The sequence below is a fragment of the Pezoporus flaviventris genome, unplaced genomic scaffold, assembly GCF_033815535.1.
Source record: "Pezoporus flaviventris isolate CSIRO_AGI_PZ_B2104156 unplaced genomic scaffold, CSIRO_AGI_Pfla_v1 ptg000002l, whole genome shotgun sequence".
In the NCBI taxonomy this organism is placed as follows: Eukaryota; Metazoa; Chordata; class Aves; order Psittaciformes; family Psittacidae; genus Pezoporus; species Pezoporus flaviventris.
The window spans coordinates 76,701,833-76,715,318 of record NW_026892550.1 but is presented as its reverse complement, the minus strand read 5'-3'; the positions used below and the strand labels follow the sequence as shown (position 1 = coordinate 76,715,318).

Genomic DNA, 13,486 nt, shown 5'->3' with positions numbered 1-13,486 from the left:
TTCAAATTGTCAAAAGATTGTTGTGAGGCAGAAGTTCTCTCACTCTTACAAATTAACAATGTGCTGATGCTGTTTTGGCAGGACAGCTTGTAGAAAACTGTAGAGTTCAGAGAAGCTTCCAAATGCAATCCTTCAAGAGAAGAGATTTTTAGAAAAGTCTTAATTTATTTACTACATAGTTATTATTAGATTTTCCCTATTGATAGCATCTGTCTGCTACTAGACACTACCCATGCAAACGTTAACGGACATTCCTAGCAGGAGCTGTTTATTTCTCTCATATAATAAGCCACACTCTGAAGAGACAAGAAACAAACAGTCATTAACAAAATATATATACATTTCTAATAAAATACATTTTTAAATCAATTTTCATTTGGTTCAACTGACATTCATAATGTGCAAGATGCTTTCTCTCATCTTCATCGAACACAGTTATTCATCCTATGAATTCCTATGTAACAATGCAGCATTCAGCTCACATATTACCATGTTGCACATTTCACTGCCCAATGCATTCATTCCCTTGTATGTATATTAGCCCGTTTAATATACCAATACATTACTTTACATAGTTATACGACCTTTGGATAAATGGTATAAATAAGTAATGAACAGCACCAGCTAGCACTGCCCATAAGAGCAACTCATAGCTATTCCCATGACATTTCTCAGCTCTCCTTTTAATTTACTTCAGGGTTTTCTGGCTGTACCAGCTTACATACATAAATACCACTTCAACATCCAGTAAAATATTTAACCATGTAACTAAGGAACTAATGCAGCTTAGTGTAAATGACATGGTCCAGAACCACCACCCTTAAGTATCGCAGTTACAGATGCCTCAAAGCAGCATATTCTTTGAAAAGCAGAAACTTAGAGGTTCATATTTAATAGTTATACGTGGTTTTATTGTTCCAGCTAGATTAGGCCCTTCCTTTTTCAGAAATACCATCTATGACCATTAGACTTCTCCATCAATGACAGAAATGTGAGGTTCTAAGAGTCTCTGAATATTGCAGATTTTCATGGGTGAATCATTTGGGTTTGGGGCCATCTACTTCCCCAGGTCTTGGCATCTGAGATCAGAAGGCTTGGAGCTGCTAGTTATTCTGTAATACAATTTTAAGAAGAGAGATGACCTCTATCTTCATCAGTGACATCTTAATTTAACCCTCACTCTGCAGCAAGCAGAGATATCAATCAGTTGCAAGCAAGGGGACCTGGAAGCACAAGGATGAAAATACAAAAACATTCTATTTCACGAATCAGAAGAAAAATCACCTTCAGCTGGTGATACAGCCTTCTGAGCCAGCTCTGGGATTCTCAGAAGAAAAAAATTCTACTATACTACTCTGAGGCTGAAGCCAGTCAGAAGCTTTCTGGCTCCTGCAACATTAGAGGAATAAGCACAGTTTGGACAAGGAGATGGAATGAAAAGCCCTTGACTCCACCAATACCTGGCTTTGTTGCTCCAGATACCAGCAGAAAAAAAGGAGAAGAGAGATGGTATATATAGATTGTCTCAGCAGTAGAAGTACCTGTCCTCTCTTAGTTTCCTTCCAAAAAGCCCTTTTGCTGCCTCCAGCATTTTGCCACCTCCAGCATTTTGCCACAAGTAGACCTGTTCCTAGAGTCTACTCTTAGGTGCTGCCTATACTACTAAATAAAATGGGAAAAGTGCCACAGCCTACTTGTGAGACTATCCATATGTCTAAAATCATAGCTTTCCCAAAAGAAGGTTGCCTTGTCCATCCTGTGCATTTAGAAGAGACTCTGAAACATGTCTGAGGCTTTCCACATCCAAACTGTGCATGGTTAGTGGGTGGGGAATGTCCCACCCAACACAAGCCAAAACCCTGCCATGAAAAATTGGAAAAACAACACTGCAGTGGAAAATGTTTTAACAAAAAACAGGTGTTAGACACTTTGAGATGTCATTTAGTGAGGAAATCCGTGCTCTACAAGACTCAAAATTCAAATGTTGCATGGAAATCTGAGATGAGATGGAGCAAAGGACAGAGAGCAATGACATCCAGGGAACCACAGAGCCGTGCCTGGCTGCTGAGAATCAGGTTAACAGATCTTGCTTTGAGACTCCTTTGAGCTTGGGAACAGCTCAGATATTTGGAGAGCTCTGCTGTTTTAGGTGTAGACCTATGGGGGAAAAATGGAGCAATGCAAGAGGAAGATGCTAAGGATCCCAAACACTTGTTTACCTTTTCCCCAGTGCCCTAGTGGTATGAAATACAGCACTGAAGCTTCCCACCAGCTCTTCCACCGCAGCTGGAGGGAGCCACTTTGGCACTGTGCCACAGGTTAGAATCTTGTAGGAAGAGCTCCTACTCTTTGGTTTCTCCCATCAGTGAACTTAAACCATTTGATACCTCCATTTGATGACTGATCATAAGACTTTGGCAAAGAGAGGAAAAGGAGCATCCGTATCTCCACGAGCTAGAGGAGGCAAAGAGTTCACCTATATACTCAGCCTATTCAGGGGCTGGTCTGGCCCATAAACTCAGAAATGAGAAGCATCATAGAGAGATGGATCAGCAGACAGTTTTCCCACAGGAAAAAAAGTCATTAGAGAAATAGTGAGTGAGCCAGAGGGGAGAAGTCCTTAGGGTAAAGAATACTGCAGCAAATTAACACAGCTAGACAAATACTGTAACCATGTTAAATCTACCTAGAAACTGATTTACAACGTTTCCATAAACTATGACGGGGAGGCGAACAAACAATACCAAACTGGTCTCTTCCCAGTGCCTTAGAAGAACCTCCTGCTCCAGGAAAGGGGCATGTAATGAACAAACTTCACATGCAAATTCGTAATATTGGGTGAGAGGCACTAATTACATGTATTTTGATGATAAAGACTAATTTTTGCTCTGCTGCTTTTGCATGAAACAGGAGGAGAAAAAAGCTGGTTCAGGGTAATAGATGCCCTTACTTTGCAGTTTCTGCTCTTTCATGTTTGATGGATCTACTGCCAGCTGGGGAAGAGTTCATCCATGCTGTCCAAATACAGCTTATCAGCTCTGTGTCTTTGTGGAAGCCTTGTGCTGAGTGCATGACATCTCTGGATGCCTGCAGAGTCATCCTATCTCTAAGCTAAGATTAGAATTTCAAACAAAACTTATTACAAAGCAGGATTTTCTGAAAGGGCTGGACACAGCTATAACATGGAAATTTCAGATTCATGTCTAAGCATGTTATTTAATCCTTTTTTTAGATAAAGATAATTGCAAAGTTATATTTACCATAATATCAGTAGCTCTTGTGAGTGGAGGGAAAAAGCAGGAACATGATGGGCCATAACAAAACTGGACACCCAAACCCACCATCAATTCTGATCATTTTTTGCCTGAAAAGGCTGTGTTCACAGCACTCAGACACTATGTTCCTTACAAAATGGGTTAGGAGACATTTGGGAGATTTTCCCAGCTATTACTTAAATCTTAGACTTAAATGTGCATGTGGCAAACAAGCAAGTATTTAAGAGGGCAAAGGGGAACATTTTTAGTAGCTGTCACTCTCCAGAGCATATTCATCCACTGTAACTTGGGGAGGCTGATGCTGTGCTCAAAATCAGGTTTCACAATGTTTAACAAGGAAAAGGGAATAGTTCTGGTGCTTCTGATCTACACACCCCAGTGGTACTGGCCCAGCATGCTTCCTCACAGATAATCTCAGGTGTGAGAGAGGAGGAAGGCATCCCCTCTTGTTAGGGGGAATCTCCTTCAGTATTGAGCAGACAGAGATGGAAAGATGGGATTTTATGAGCACTTTGTGTCAGAAGCAAAATAATACAATTCAAGAATTTTGTGAAAAACGATGGGGGTTTCCATGCAGTTCCCAGACAGTTCTTTATTTTTGGAGAACCCTCTAGCAGCCATACTAGGGGACCTCAATCTTGTTTCTAGCCCTAGCATGGAACAAATACTTCATAGGAGCTAAAAGGGAGAAAGGAGGAGGAAAAGGATAAATAAAAGGAAAAAGGGAGAAGGAAATTGATTTTTTTTTTTTCATGTGAATTAAGTAAGTTATTTCCAACAGTTACACCCAGCTGAGATGCACTTTTGGAGGCTGCATCTGCCACCCCATCTGTAGTGTTGACTGTAAAGTCACAAGTTCTCCAGGCCCAGCCCATGAAGTCCCATAGCTGGCAGCAACAATGCTGATCCTGTAGATACCCACCCAAGTGACTATGTATGTGTACTCTGAGTCTGGTTAGCATCTAAAGATAAAGGTAATTATATCCCCGTTTTTCATACTGGAGCTGGTCATCTGCTTAAAGTTAATTTCAAATGCCTAGCTAATGGCCTGATGTGACTGGGGCTTTAAGCCAGTCTCTTTTCTGACTACTGGATATCTGGTATTAGAAAAGGATAGTGTTAGAAAAGTTTCCAAGAATCACTCATCTATTTAAAGTTGAGCACGTGCATGTGTTCAACAGGGTGGATATCTTCAAGCTGAGGATTACACTGCCTGTCAAACACGCCTTCTCAATTTTTCCAAGCCTGAATACACTAAAAACCTTCCTGATTGCAGCAGGCCTGTCAAGCATTTCTTTTTTTCTCTAGTTTACAGAGAGTACTTTGTTCTGTGTAAATTTTATACCATATAGGTCATTTGCTTGAGTCATACAGAGAAAAGTTAAGAAACCTCCCCACTGTACACACACACACACGCACACATTCCCTGGACATGGGGGAGTTAATCTGACACAATGAAATCTCTGCACTTTACTTCATTAAAATCTAAATTTAGATCTTTTCATAGAGTTGATATACAGTTTATTCTTCTTACTACAAACCCTAAGACTTTGGAAAAAAAAAAGCTGCAATTTCCAAGAATGCAAGCTTCCATTAAATACAAGAGCCAAAACTGTCAACCTCTACCTGTGGCAAAAAGAATGAACTTTGATTTCACTGTTTCGTTTCTGCCATTAGTCATAATTTCTCCTATATCCATCCCATGTACAAACACTCATACAGCCCGTTTCACCAGCTGAACATTATAAGGGGGCTGACTGTGCCCAGTGAGAGTCGTGAACCATAAAAAGGAATACTTCTTTCTTTTCTTGCAGAAACAGGTAGTTAAGTTTGTCAAAAGCAGTAAAGGCCGCGAGATTCTGGCTTTGGTCCTCCAGACTCTTACTCACACGCTTCGCTTTCTGCATGCAAACTGCCTCAGCCAGATCCGAGATAAAGTTACAAAGGCACAACTCTGGGATTAGCAGAGGAAGCGAGGAGCGTGCCCTGCTGCAGCCGGGGGTTGGCTTTGCTTGCCTGGACGGAGCCAGCTCCCGAACGGAAATGCTCAAACCAACTAAATAAGCACCTCACTCCTCTGCTACATCTGCTGGGCTCAGCCCGAGATGCCCCACCGCCTCATCTGCCGCAGGTCGGGCGCACAGAAAAGAAGAAAAAGCGTGCGTACCGCCTGCGCCCCGCACGGCTCAGACCCAACCACGCGGGGTAGCCCTCCCCGCCGCCCCCCGGCTCCTCGCCGCTCCGCTCCGCCCCGCTCCGCCCCTCCCGGTCTGCCCTGCCCCGCCGCTCTGCGGTACGCGACGGCCGGGCGGGGGGCTGGTGACAGGGAGGGGGCCGATTGAGCTCCGTGGGCCCGACTGAACTCCGCGCCGGGGTGGGGGCTCCCAGCGAAGCGGCGGGGGTTCAGGCAGCCCCTGTCCTCCCCTCCCGTCCGGCGGTGGGACGGGCCAACCGGAGGGGAGCCGCGCTTTCCGTAGGTTTGTTCTGTCACCCTTCTGGGAACATAAGTTTGGGAATAAAGGGGAGGGTTTTCCCACCTTATCCCGGAAAAGGACGGAGAGCTGCGAAGGGAAAGTGCTGTCGCCTGCTCCGTGGAGTCCCGTTCCCTGCCTCCCTCTGTGCCTGCTCAGTTCCTGCTTGTGATGCTTTTGGGGGACAGGACAGGGGCTTTCGGCAGGGCTGCGCTGTGAGGCCGTGGCCATCAGAAATGAGTCTTCACGATCTCCACAGACTAGCTTTGGTTTAAACCAGGGAAGTCTGATTCTTCAGGTCCTGAAGGATGCGAGTAACTTAGAGTTCTGTGTTGAAGTACTCACCTGGGCACTGCTGACTCCTGGAGAAACAACCTGAGAAACTGACCCGTTGTACGTCGTGTTACTTTATGCCAAGTTTGCAAGACTGTTCTGCAGCCTCCCTGCAAGGAGTGTCAAAAGAGCATAGTTTGTTTCTGCTACGAGCAATTGCCAATTACTCATATAAAAATGATGATCTGAAAGAGGTTGTGCACTGTAGAATAAGTAGTCATGCAGTGACATTCAATGTTGTGGCATCTCATCAGGGCTACTTCCTGTAGTGCACAAATCTAACCAGGTTCTCTCTTTTTTCAGGGTAGAGTGAGCCCTACGGAGACACAGTAGAGGGGCCACCCCCCATTTCGCATCTAGCTGAGTGGACTATGGTGGCAGGAAGATGTTGGCTCGGAAGAGTATCATCCCTGAAGAGTATGTGTTGGCACGGATTGCTGCAGAGAACCTGCGCAAGCCACGCATCCGAGACCGGCCTCGCAAAGCCCGCTTCATCGCCAAGAACGGGGCATGCAACCTGGCACACAAGAACATCCGCGAGCAGGGGCGATTCCTGCAAGACATTTTCACCACCTTGGTGGACCTGAAGTGGCGTCATACACTGGTCATCTTCACAATGTCCTTCCTGTGCAGCTGGCTGCTCTTTGCCATGATGTGGTGGCTGGTGGCTTTTGCCCATGGTGACATGGACCCAAGCACAGAAAGCACTGCAAACAGCACAAAGTGGACACCATGTGTGACATGTGTGAGGTAAAATATGGTCAGTGGGATGAAGAAAGGGGGTGGAACAGGGCTGCCTGCTGTCCTAATGATGCTAAAATGCATCTTTTGGTTTACATGAACCATTGTGTTTGGTTGAGACAGTTGAAAAGTGCAGTGTTTTCCTCCAGATTACATAAATTCAGCAAGCCTTCTGGGCTTGGAAAATACTGTACTCTAGATTTCTTTGATTCCTTACAGGATCTGAAAGAAAGGGAGACCTGCTGCTTTTCATGTGTCTCCACACTCTGGGGGTAACATACCTTGCCTGTCGAGATAAGAGCCTGCTACAAGAGTGGGTATGTGTTGTATGTATTGTAACCTTGTCTACGGCAGTGGGAGCATCCCCAGCGTGGTGCAAGCCACTTGCCATGCCATTGAAAGGTGGCCACCTCGGGAACAGTGTCTGAGAAGCAGGGTATGAACCATGGGTGTCAGGCAGGGCTAGCAAGAAAAGCACTGCTTAAGGCAAAACTAGTCTTTCAAGATGACTCTCATGAGACAGATAAAAATGTGGTGCTTCAAAATACCTTGATGAAGCCATAGGCCAGTAGTTTGACAGAGGAACAGTTTCCACAGTGTGCATGATGTGACAGACAGTGAAAGCTTAAGGGAGTAGCAGACTGAATGTCACCTGTTAAAGTGTTTTATTCCCCTTCCCCAAAGCCATGACAATTTTCAAGGCACTGATAAACTGACACATCTGCACACAGAAGAGAGTGTAATCGGAAGGTGGGGTAAGCAGTAAGAACGCTTTGTCATCTCATCAGTAAAATCTATATTTATAGCACTAAGTTTTTCAGCAGAAAAATCCTGATTTGGTACCTCCGGACTGCCCCAGATCAGCTACCTTTACACATTAAGTACTGTGAGGGACTGGGGGGTCTACAGGGTCTGCTGAGATATTAGAGTATCCACTTCCCTTTTCTCTTTCCTCCTGCACATAGTTTTAAGGCACCTCTCCAAGTTTGAATGGATATCGTATCTGGCTCATGAGGGAGCAGAGGTTTCATTCTTCTTTGATTTTGACATTTTTTGCTAAACTGGGATTTTCCAAAACAAAGGAAGTAGGGATTTTTCCAAGCTAACTTTCATTAGGCTGGGATGGAGGGGGTGCTGTTTTATTTCTTTTCCAATTACTGGTGGCAATGGAATGAGACTTCATCACCCAGCTTGCGCCCACTGGGGTGTTACCCCTGGCATTTCTGGGATTTGTGGAAATCATCCAACCTGCATTATCAAGTAGCTACACCCCACCAGCTCTTCAGGGTAAGGTGGGAGGATATCCCTCTGCTTGCTTGGTGGCCCCCTCAGCTTGGCCACCTCGTGGGACTCCCCACAGCTCTCCTGGGCCACCCTGCAGAGCCTGAGCTGGTTGCCTGGGCTTTGTGCCACTACGAAATGGGGGACCATGGCTACAGATCTGAGACCTGCACCCTCCCCATAGCTGTGGCAGCCGTGTGCTGGGAGGTGGGAAAAAAAAAGAGCAGATGAGTCCATGTAACTTTCTGTTTTAGCCCATGATGAAAGAAAACACATCACTCCCTCATGCAAATACTTGGGGTGGTTCAGGTAACATCTGCTCAAGTACCCATGCCCAAGCCATGGAAAATCTTTTCCTTTCATAACGAAATACTTCATCTTGTTAAATCTGGCTACCTCTTTAGACAAAGCAATAGAATAGCAACATGATTGTTAACATTTTGAAGAATGGTGTGTTGTTGGATGTAAACTATATTTCATATTGCAATGATATGTGTGCCAAAATACAGGCAAATATTTTTTAACATACTTTCCTGAGATTTAAGCGCATGGATATTTCAGGAGAGCTTTCTTGGGTAGGTGCCATTACAGACTTACAGGAAACCTGCCTTTGGAAATTTTAGCTAGTGCCTAGACCATGCACAGCACTTTAATTTTTCAAAGAACTGGAGAAATGCCTAAGTCTTGCATCTCTTTGCCACACAAAGCAAACATTCTACAAAGAGGAAACATTTTACACAGGTCTAAAGAGAAAGACCTGGCTATAGCATGGTTTGGTGTTTCTGGCTCCCTCTTCACGTGTTGAAAATGCTGTATAAACTTGCTGCTTACACTGCTTACACTGTAAAAAGATGGATTCTCTCTTTTTTTTTAAGAAGCAGTATTGTTTAGGGAAATCAGAATATTTACTCCACAAAGCTTTAAGTTGAATTAAGCTGAATTAAGTTTAAACCAGAATCTGCATTCTCCATGTAACTAAACATTCATAAACATAAGAAGTCCTTCCATGGATTCTATTAATTAACTCCTTCATTCCTGATTTCTTCAGTGTGAAATGCAAAAATAAACCCCTCAATACAAGGGAATCTCTAAAACTACAAGAAATCAAAAAGGGAAAAAAAGAAAGACAAAGATCTTTCAAAGATATCTGTACTGGATTTCTGAGACATGGACTTTCTCATTCTACTGAAGATTATCCCTAATATTGCCTAAGCTATTTTAATGTCTATTTCTGACATCAGGCTCAATGAAAATATGGTTAGGAACAAAGAGAAAAAAATATTTGAAAGCAGATTAATTTAAAAGTAAATGAAACCAAATGAATAGTTTAGATCCATATTCCTGGGGAAGACATATTTTCCATAGGTAAAACTGTGCTGAGCATGGCAGTGCTTCAAATGTTGGTGTATAGCACTGTGTAAAAAGGATGACTATGACACTAGTTCATATGAGACCCAATGTGCTGCACCTCTCCTCAATAAACCCCAAGGTACTGATTTTAGACCAAGAGATTCTTCTGAAGGATGTATCTGATTATAAAGGAAACTAAAGGCCCTGGTATATACAGCATATAGGCCATTGTGGACTACTATAAATAATGTATTGTGGAAAACTTGTGGACAGCATCCTCTAATGTCCAGCACTACAGCGTGTTAGGGACATTTAAGTTAAACCACTTCTAACTTCTACAACCCACTTCTGTACTGAAATTTTCCAGCTAGTCTTGCCACAGCAGTGAGATGAACCCAAACCCTGGGTCACAGCATTGTCCTCCTGCCGGGATGTGCAGAAGGGACCACAGAAGCCACTGATCTCTCTCAGCAGCCAGATCTTAAGGGCTCAGTTGCAGTGCGAGCAAGGGTTTGGGAGGTGTCATGAATCTGGGAGTGTTCCAGGTAGTATGAGTGAAATGCTGCAGTTTTCCCTGTTTCCTTTCCCTGCACAGGCTGGTGGAAGAATTCCGCTGTGCTGGCCAATTGCTCACTATTGCCAAAAACACCACTCTCCACCAAGAGCTTCATGGTTTGGGAAGGTGGAAAGTTCAGGTGTTACTGCACTGTTGACTAACACAGTGGTCACCATGTGTTCCTGAACGGAGGATCTAGTGATCTTCTCAAGGTCACCTAGCTTACAGATTATGTTTTAGGAGCTCAGGCTCTGAGGTCTTCCTTGTCACCATCAGAATCTGCACTGATCATACAAAAACAGAGTCACTGAGCATGCAATGCTTTTTCTGGTGTTAACGGAAGGCATAAATGTACCAGAACTCTACAAAGAGATCCTTAATTTCTAGAAAGTATATGGTAATAGCTTCTTGGTTTGTATTCAATATCCTTAGCATTAACTTTGTCTTCTTCTCCAGGTCTTTCACCTCCGCTTTCCTTTTCTCCATTGAAGTTCAGGTGACCATTGGTTTTGGGGGCAGAATGATGACAGAGGAATGTCCCTTGGCCATCACAGTCTTGATCCTGCAGAACATTGTAGGTCTGATCATCAATGCTGTCATGCTGGGCTGCATATTCATGAAAACCGCACAAGCTCACAGGCGGGCTGAGACCTTGATTTTCAGCCGGCAGGCAGTCATTGCAGTTCGAAATGGCAAACTTTGCTTCATGTTTCGAGTGGGAGACCTGAGGAAAAGCATGATCATTAGTGCCTCAGTGAGAATCCAGGTTGTGAGGAAGACTACGACCCCTGAAGGAGAAGTCATACCCATTCACCAAGTAGATATCCCTGTGGATAACCCCATTGAAAGCAATAATATATTCCTCGTGGCTCCCTTAATCATTTGTCACATTATAGACAAGCGGAGTCCTCTTTACGATATCTCTGCTGCTGACCTGGCACTCCAGGACCTGGAGCTCATCGTGATACTTGAGGGAGTCGTAGAAACAACTGGCATTACAACGCAGGCAAGAACCTCCTACATAGCAGAGGAGATCCTGTGGGGTCACCGCTTTGTGCCCATTGTCACTGAAGAGGAAGGCGTGTACTCAGTCGACTACTCCAAGTTTGGCAACACTGTCAAAGTGGCAGCACCACGCTGCAGCGCTCGAGAGCTCGATGAGAAGCCATCCATTCTCATCCAGACACTGCAGAAGAGCGAGCTGTCCCACCAAAACTCCCTGCGGAAACGCAACTCCATGAGGAGGAACAACTCCATTCGAAGGAGCAATTCCATGCGGAGAACCAATGCCTCCCTCATCGTGCCCAAAGTGCAGTTTATCACACCCGAGGGGAGCCAGAGTGCCTCAGAAACATGATACACAGCTTTGTGAGAGGTTGGTGGGCTTTGGAAGAAGGAGGCACCTTTGGTGTTTTGTTTAAATTTCCTCTTACTTCAGAAAATGAGACCACAGTGCAGAAAAGAACTGTGTAAGAAATATTTATTCTGTTATTTACTGAAAGCACCACCTAATGGCATTAGGAAACACTTTAGCACTTAGTGTATGAATTAATAGAAAATGGCACATACACTAAAGAAAACACTGTTCACTCATGTAATACAATGTGTATTTATACTTGGTTTAATGGCATGCTAATTTTTTTAATTGCATTCTTTCTGTCAAGGGTCTCTTTCTTATCTTCTGCTGACTGTCACAAAATATGCTTTTTTTCCTGTGTAAGTGGGTTACCCTCCTGCAGGCAGAAGTGAGTGCTTTTTCAAAACAGCTGCATACAACAGCTCCCACAGATTTTATGTGGGTTTCTTGGATATTGATCTTTTGGGGGTGAATTCCTTGTTCTCTTGAAAGGAGTAGCTAAATTCTTCTATGATTTCACTGAAGAAGAGACAGTATCTTATATTCAGTTTTCCAGAACTTTTTTCTTTCCATTGGTTTATTGCAAAGGCATTTTGAGAGCAAATTCAGGTCAGCTGAAGTGACCTGACCATCCCACAGGAAAACGGGTGCCACTCCAGGCAGCACGGGCATTAAAAACAGTGGAACAGCATGGCCTCTTGTAGGGCACTGCTCTTCTCAGGGTGAGATGCTCCAGTGCAGGACAGCATGCATCTGTAATGTAGCTCTGGCCCAATCTGAGAAACTCAAGTTCTCCCAGCTGCCAGCTGAGCATCCGTTGCACTGAAATGATGCATGTTGGAAAAAGCACACGCCTCTTAAACATCCTCTTCATATCAGTGAAAGACCAAATCCTGTCCTGTTTTCTCTTACAGATTCATACACTGCAAACAAGTGTACTTCCTTCACTTACAGCATTTTTTGTAGGACTAAATCTGCTTCAGCAGGTTACTTTTGGCCAGTGAGAATTCATGAATGAGAATTCATGAATGAGAATGAGAGGGAACCATGCCAATCATAATTAAGGTAGCATTTTCAAAACTATCTCAATAATTTTCAGGGAGACTTGGGTGCTACTGCTGAATTACTGGTTTTCAGCAGCATTTCACCTGTGATTTTATATAATATGACATCAAGAATTGGTGGTAAGCCGCTTTAGAGACTTCACAAAAAATACCATTACAAGGTTTTTTGCAAGAATAAGTAAATGCATGACAACCAGTTGTATCTAATTTGACGGCATGCTGTTTTCCTCTGGGAATAAGAAGTATAATTATGGACAAACTCCTGTTCAAATCGCTTACAAAAGTTGTCTTATTATGTCTGTGGCTAAGGAGAAGTACTACCCTTGCGCTGAATCTCTGTGCCATTAAATTACTTACATTCTTTTGTAATTTTAAATGTTTCCTTATTCTTATCAGGTAAAATAGTCAAAAGCAATGCTGGATTCTCATTCTCTTTGGAAGTCAGTTCATCAGCACCTGTATGGATGGTTTGCAGGCTTTGTGCAGTGTTGGCTGGTGGCACAGAGGGGCACTGCTCTGTAGCATAGGCTCCCTACATTTACAGCAGGTGCTTTCCAGAACGTAAACACTGACAAAATACTTCATCTGAAGCAGTAGCGGAAACTGAAGTTTGTGCTAAAAGCATTCATTCCCTGGCCTGCCCATTACTGTTCTGGGAGGATGGATGGTGAACATCTGGAGATACTAATGTGTCCATTGTGTGTTCAAACAATGAACATCTGTAGCCTCCAAGAAAAGTCAGAGCAAAGCATACACAGTTTGTCTCTGGCCTCTATTTCCAGCATTGTGAATTTCTTTGAGGCTGTCTGTTTGATATATGGTTAAATCAGATGCTGTACAAAAGCACATTTTCTACAAAATAAAAAAATGACAATAATGATTTCTTCCATCTCTGATTTTTCCCTACTTCTTACCTCTTTATTCTCCATTCATTCTTCTATACTCTTAATCCTTCTTGTATCCCAGCCTTTCCCCCAGTCCTTTAGAGTGATAATTTTGTATTACCTCAATACTCTCTCAGGACTTCAGCTGACAACCATTTTCTCCTTAAGTACACT

At 43.6% G+C, this 13,486-nt stretch overlaps 1 protein-coding gene across 2 annotated transcripts; it reads left to right on the top strand.

Moving 5' to 3' along the window:
• Positions 1-5,640: 5,640 nt before the first annotated feature.
• Positions 5,641-12,555, top strand: KCNJ8 (potassium inwardly rectifying channel subfamily J member 8). 2 transcript variants are annotated; one of them, XM_061444324.1, is made up of 3 exons: positions 5,641-5,761; positions 6,394-6,829; positions 10,464-12,555. In XM_061444324.1, exons 2-3 carry the CDS (start codon positions 6,465-6,467, stop codon positions 11,362-11,364), a joined length of 1,266 nt encoding a protein of 421 aa, XP_061300308.1. In that variant the 5' UTR covers positions 5,641-5,761; positions 6,394-6,464; the 3' UTR covers positions 11,365-12,555. The 2 variants fall into 2 exon arrangements, with proteins under 2 accessions (XP_061300308.1, XP_061300316.1); XM_061444332.1 differs by lacking the exon at positions 5,641-5,761 and adding an exon at positions 5,788-6,148.
• The last annotated feature ends 931 nt before the right edge of the window (positions 12,556-13,486 follow it).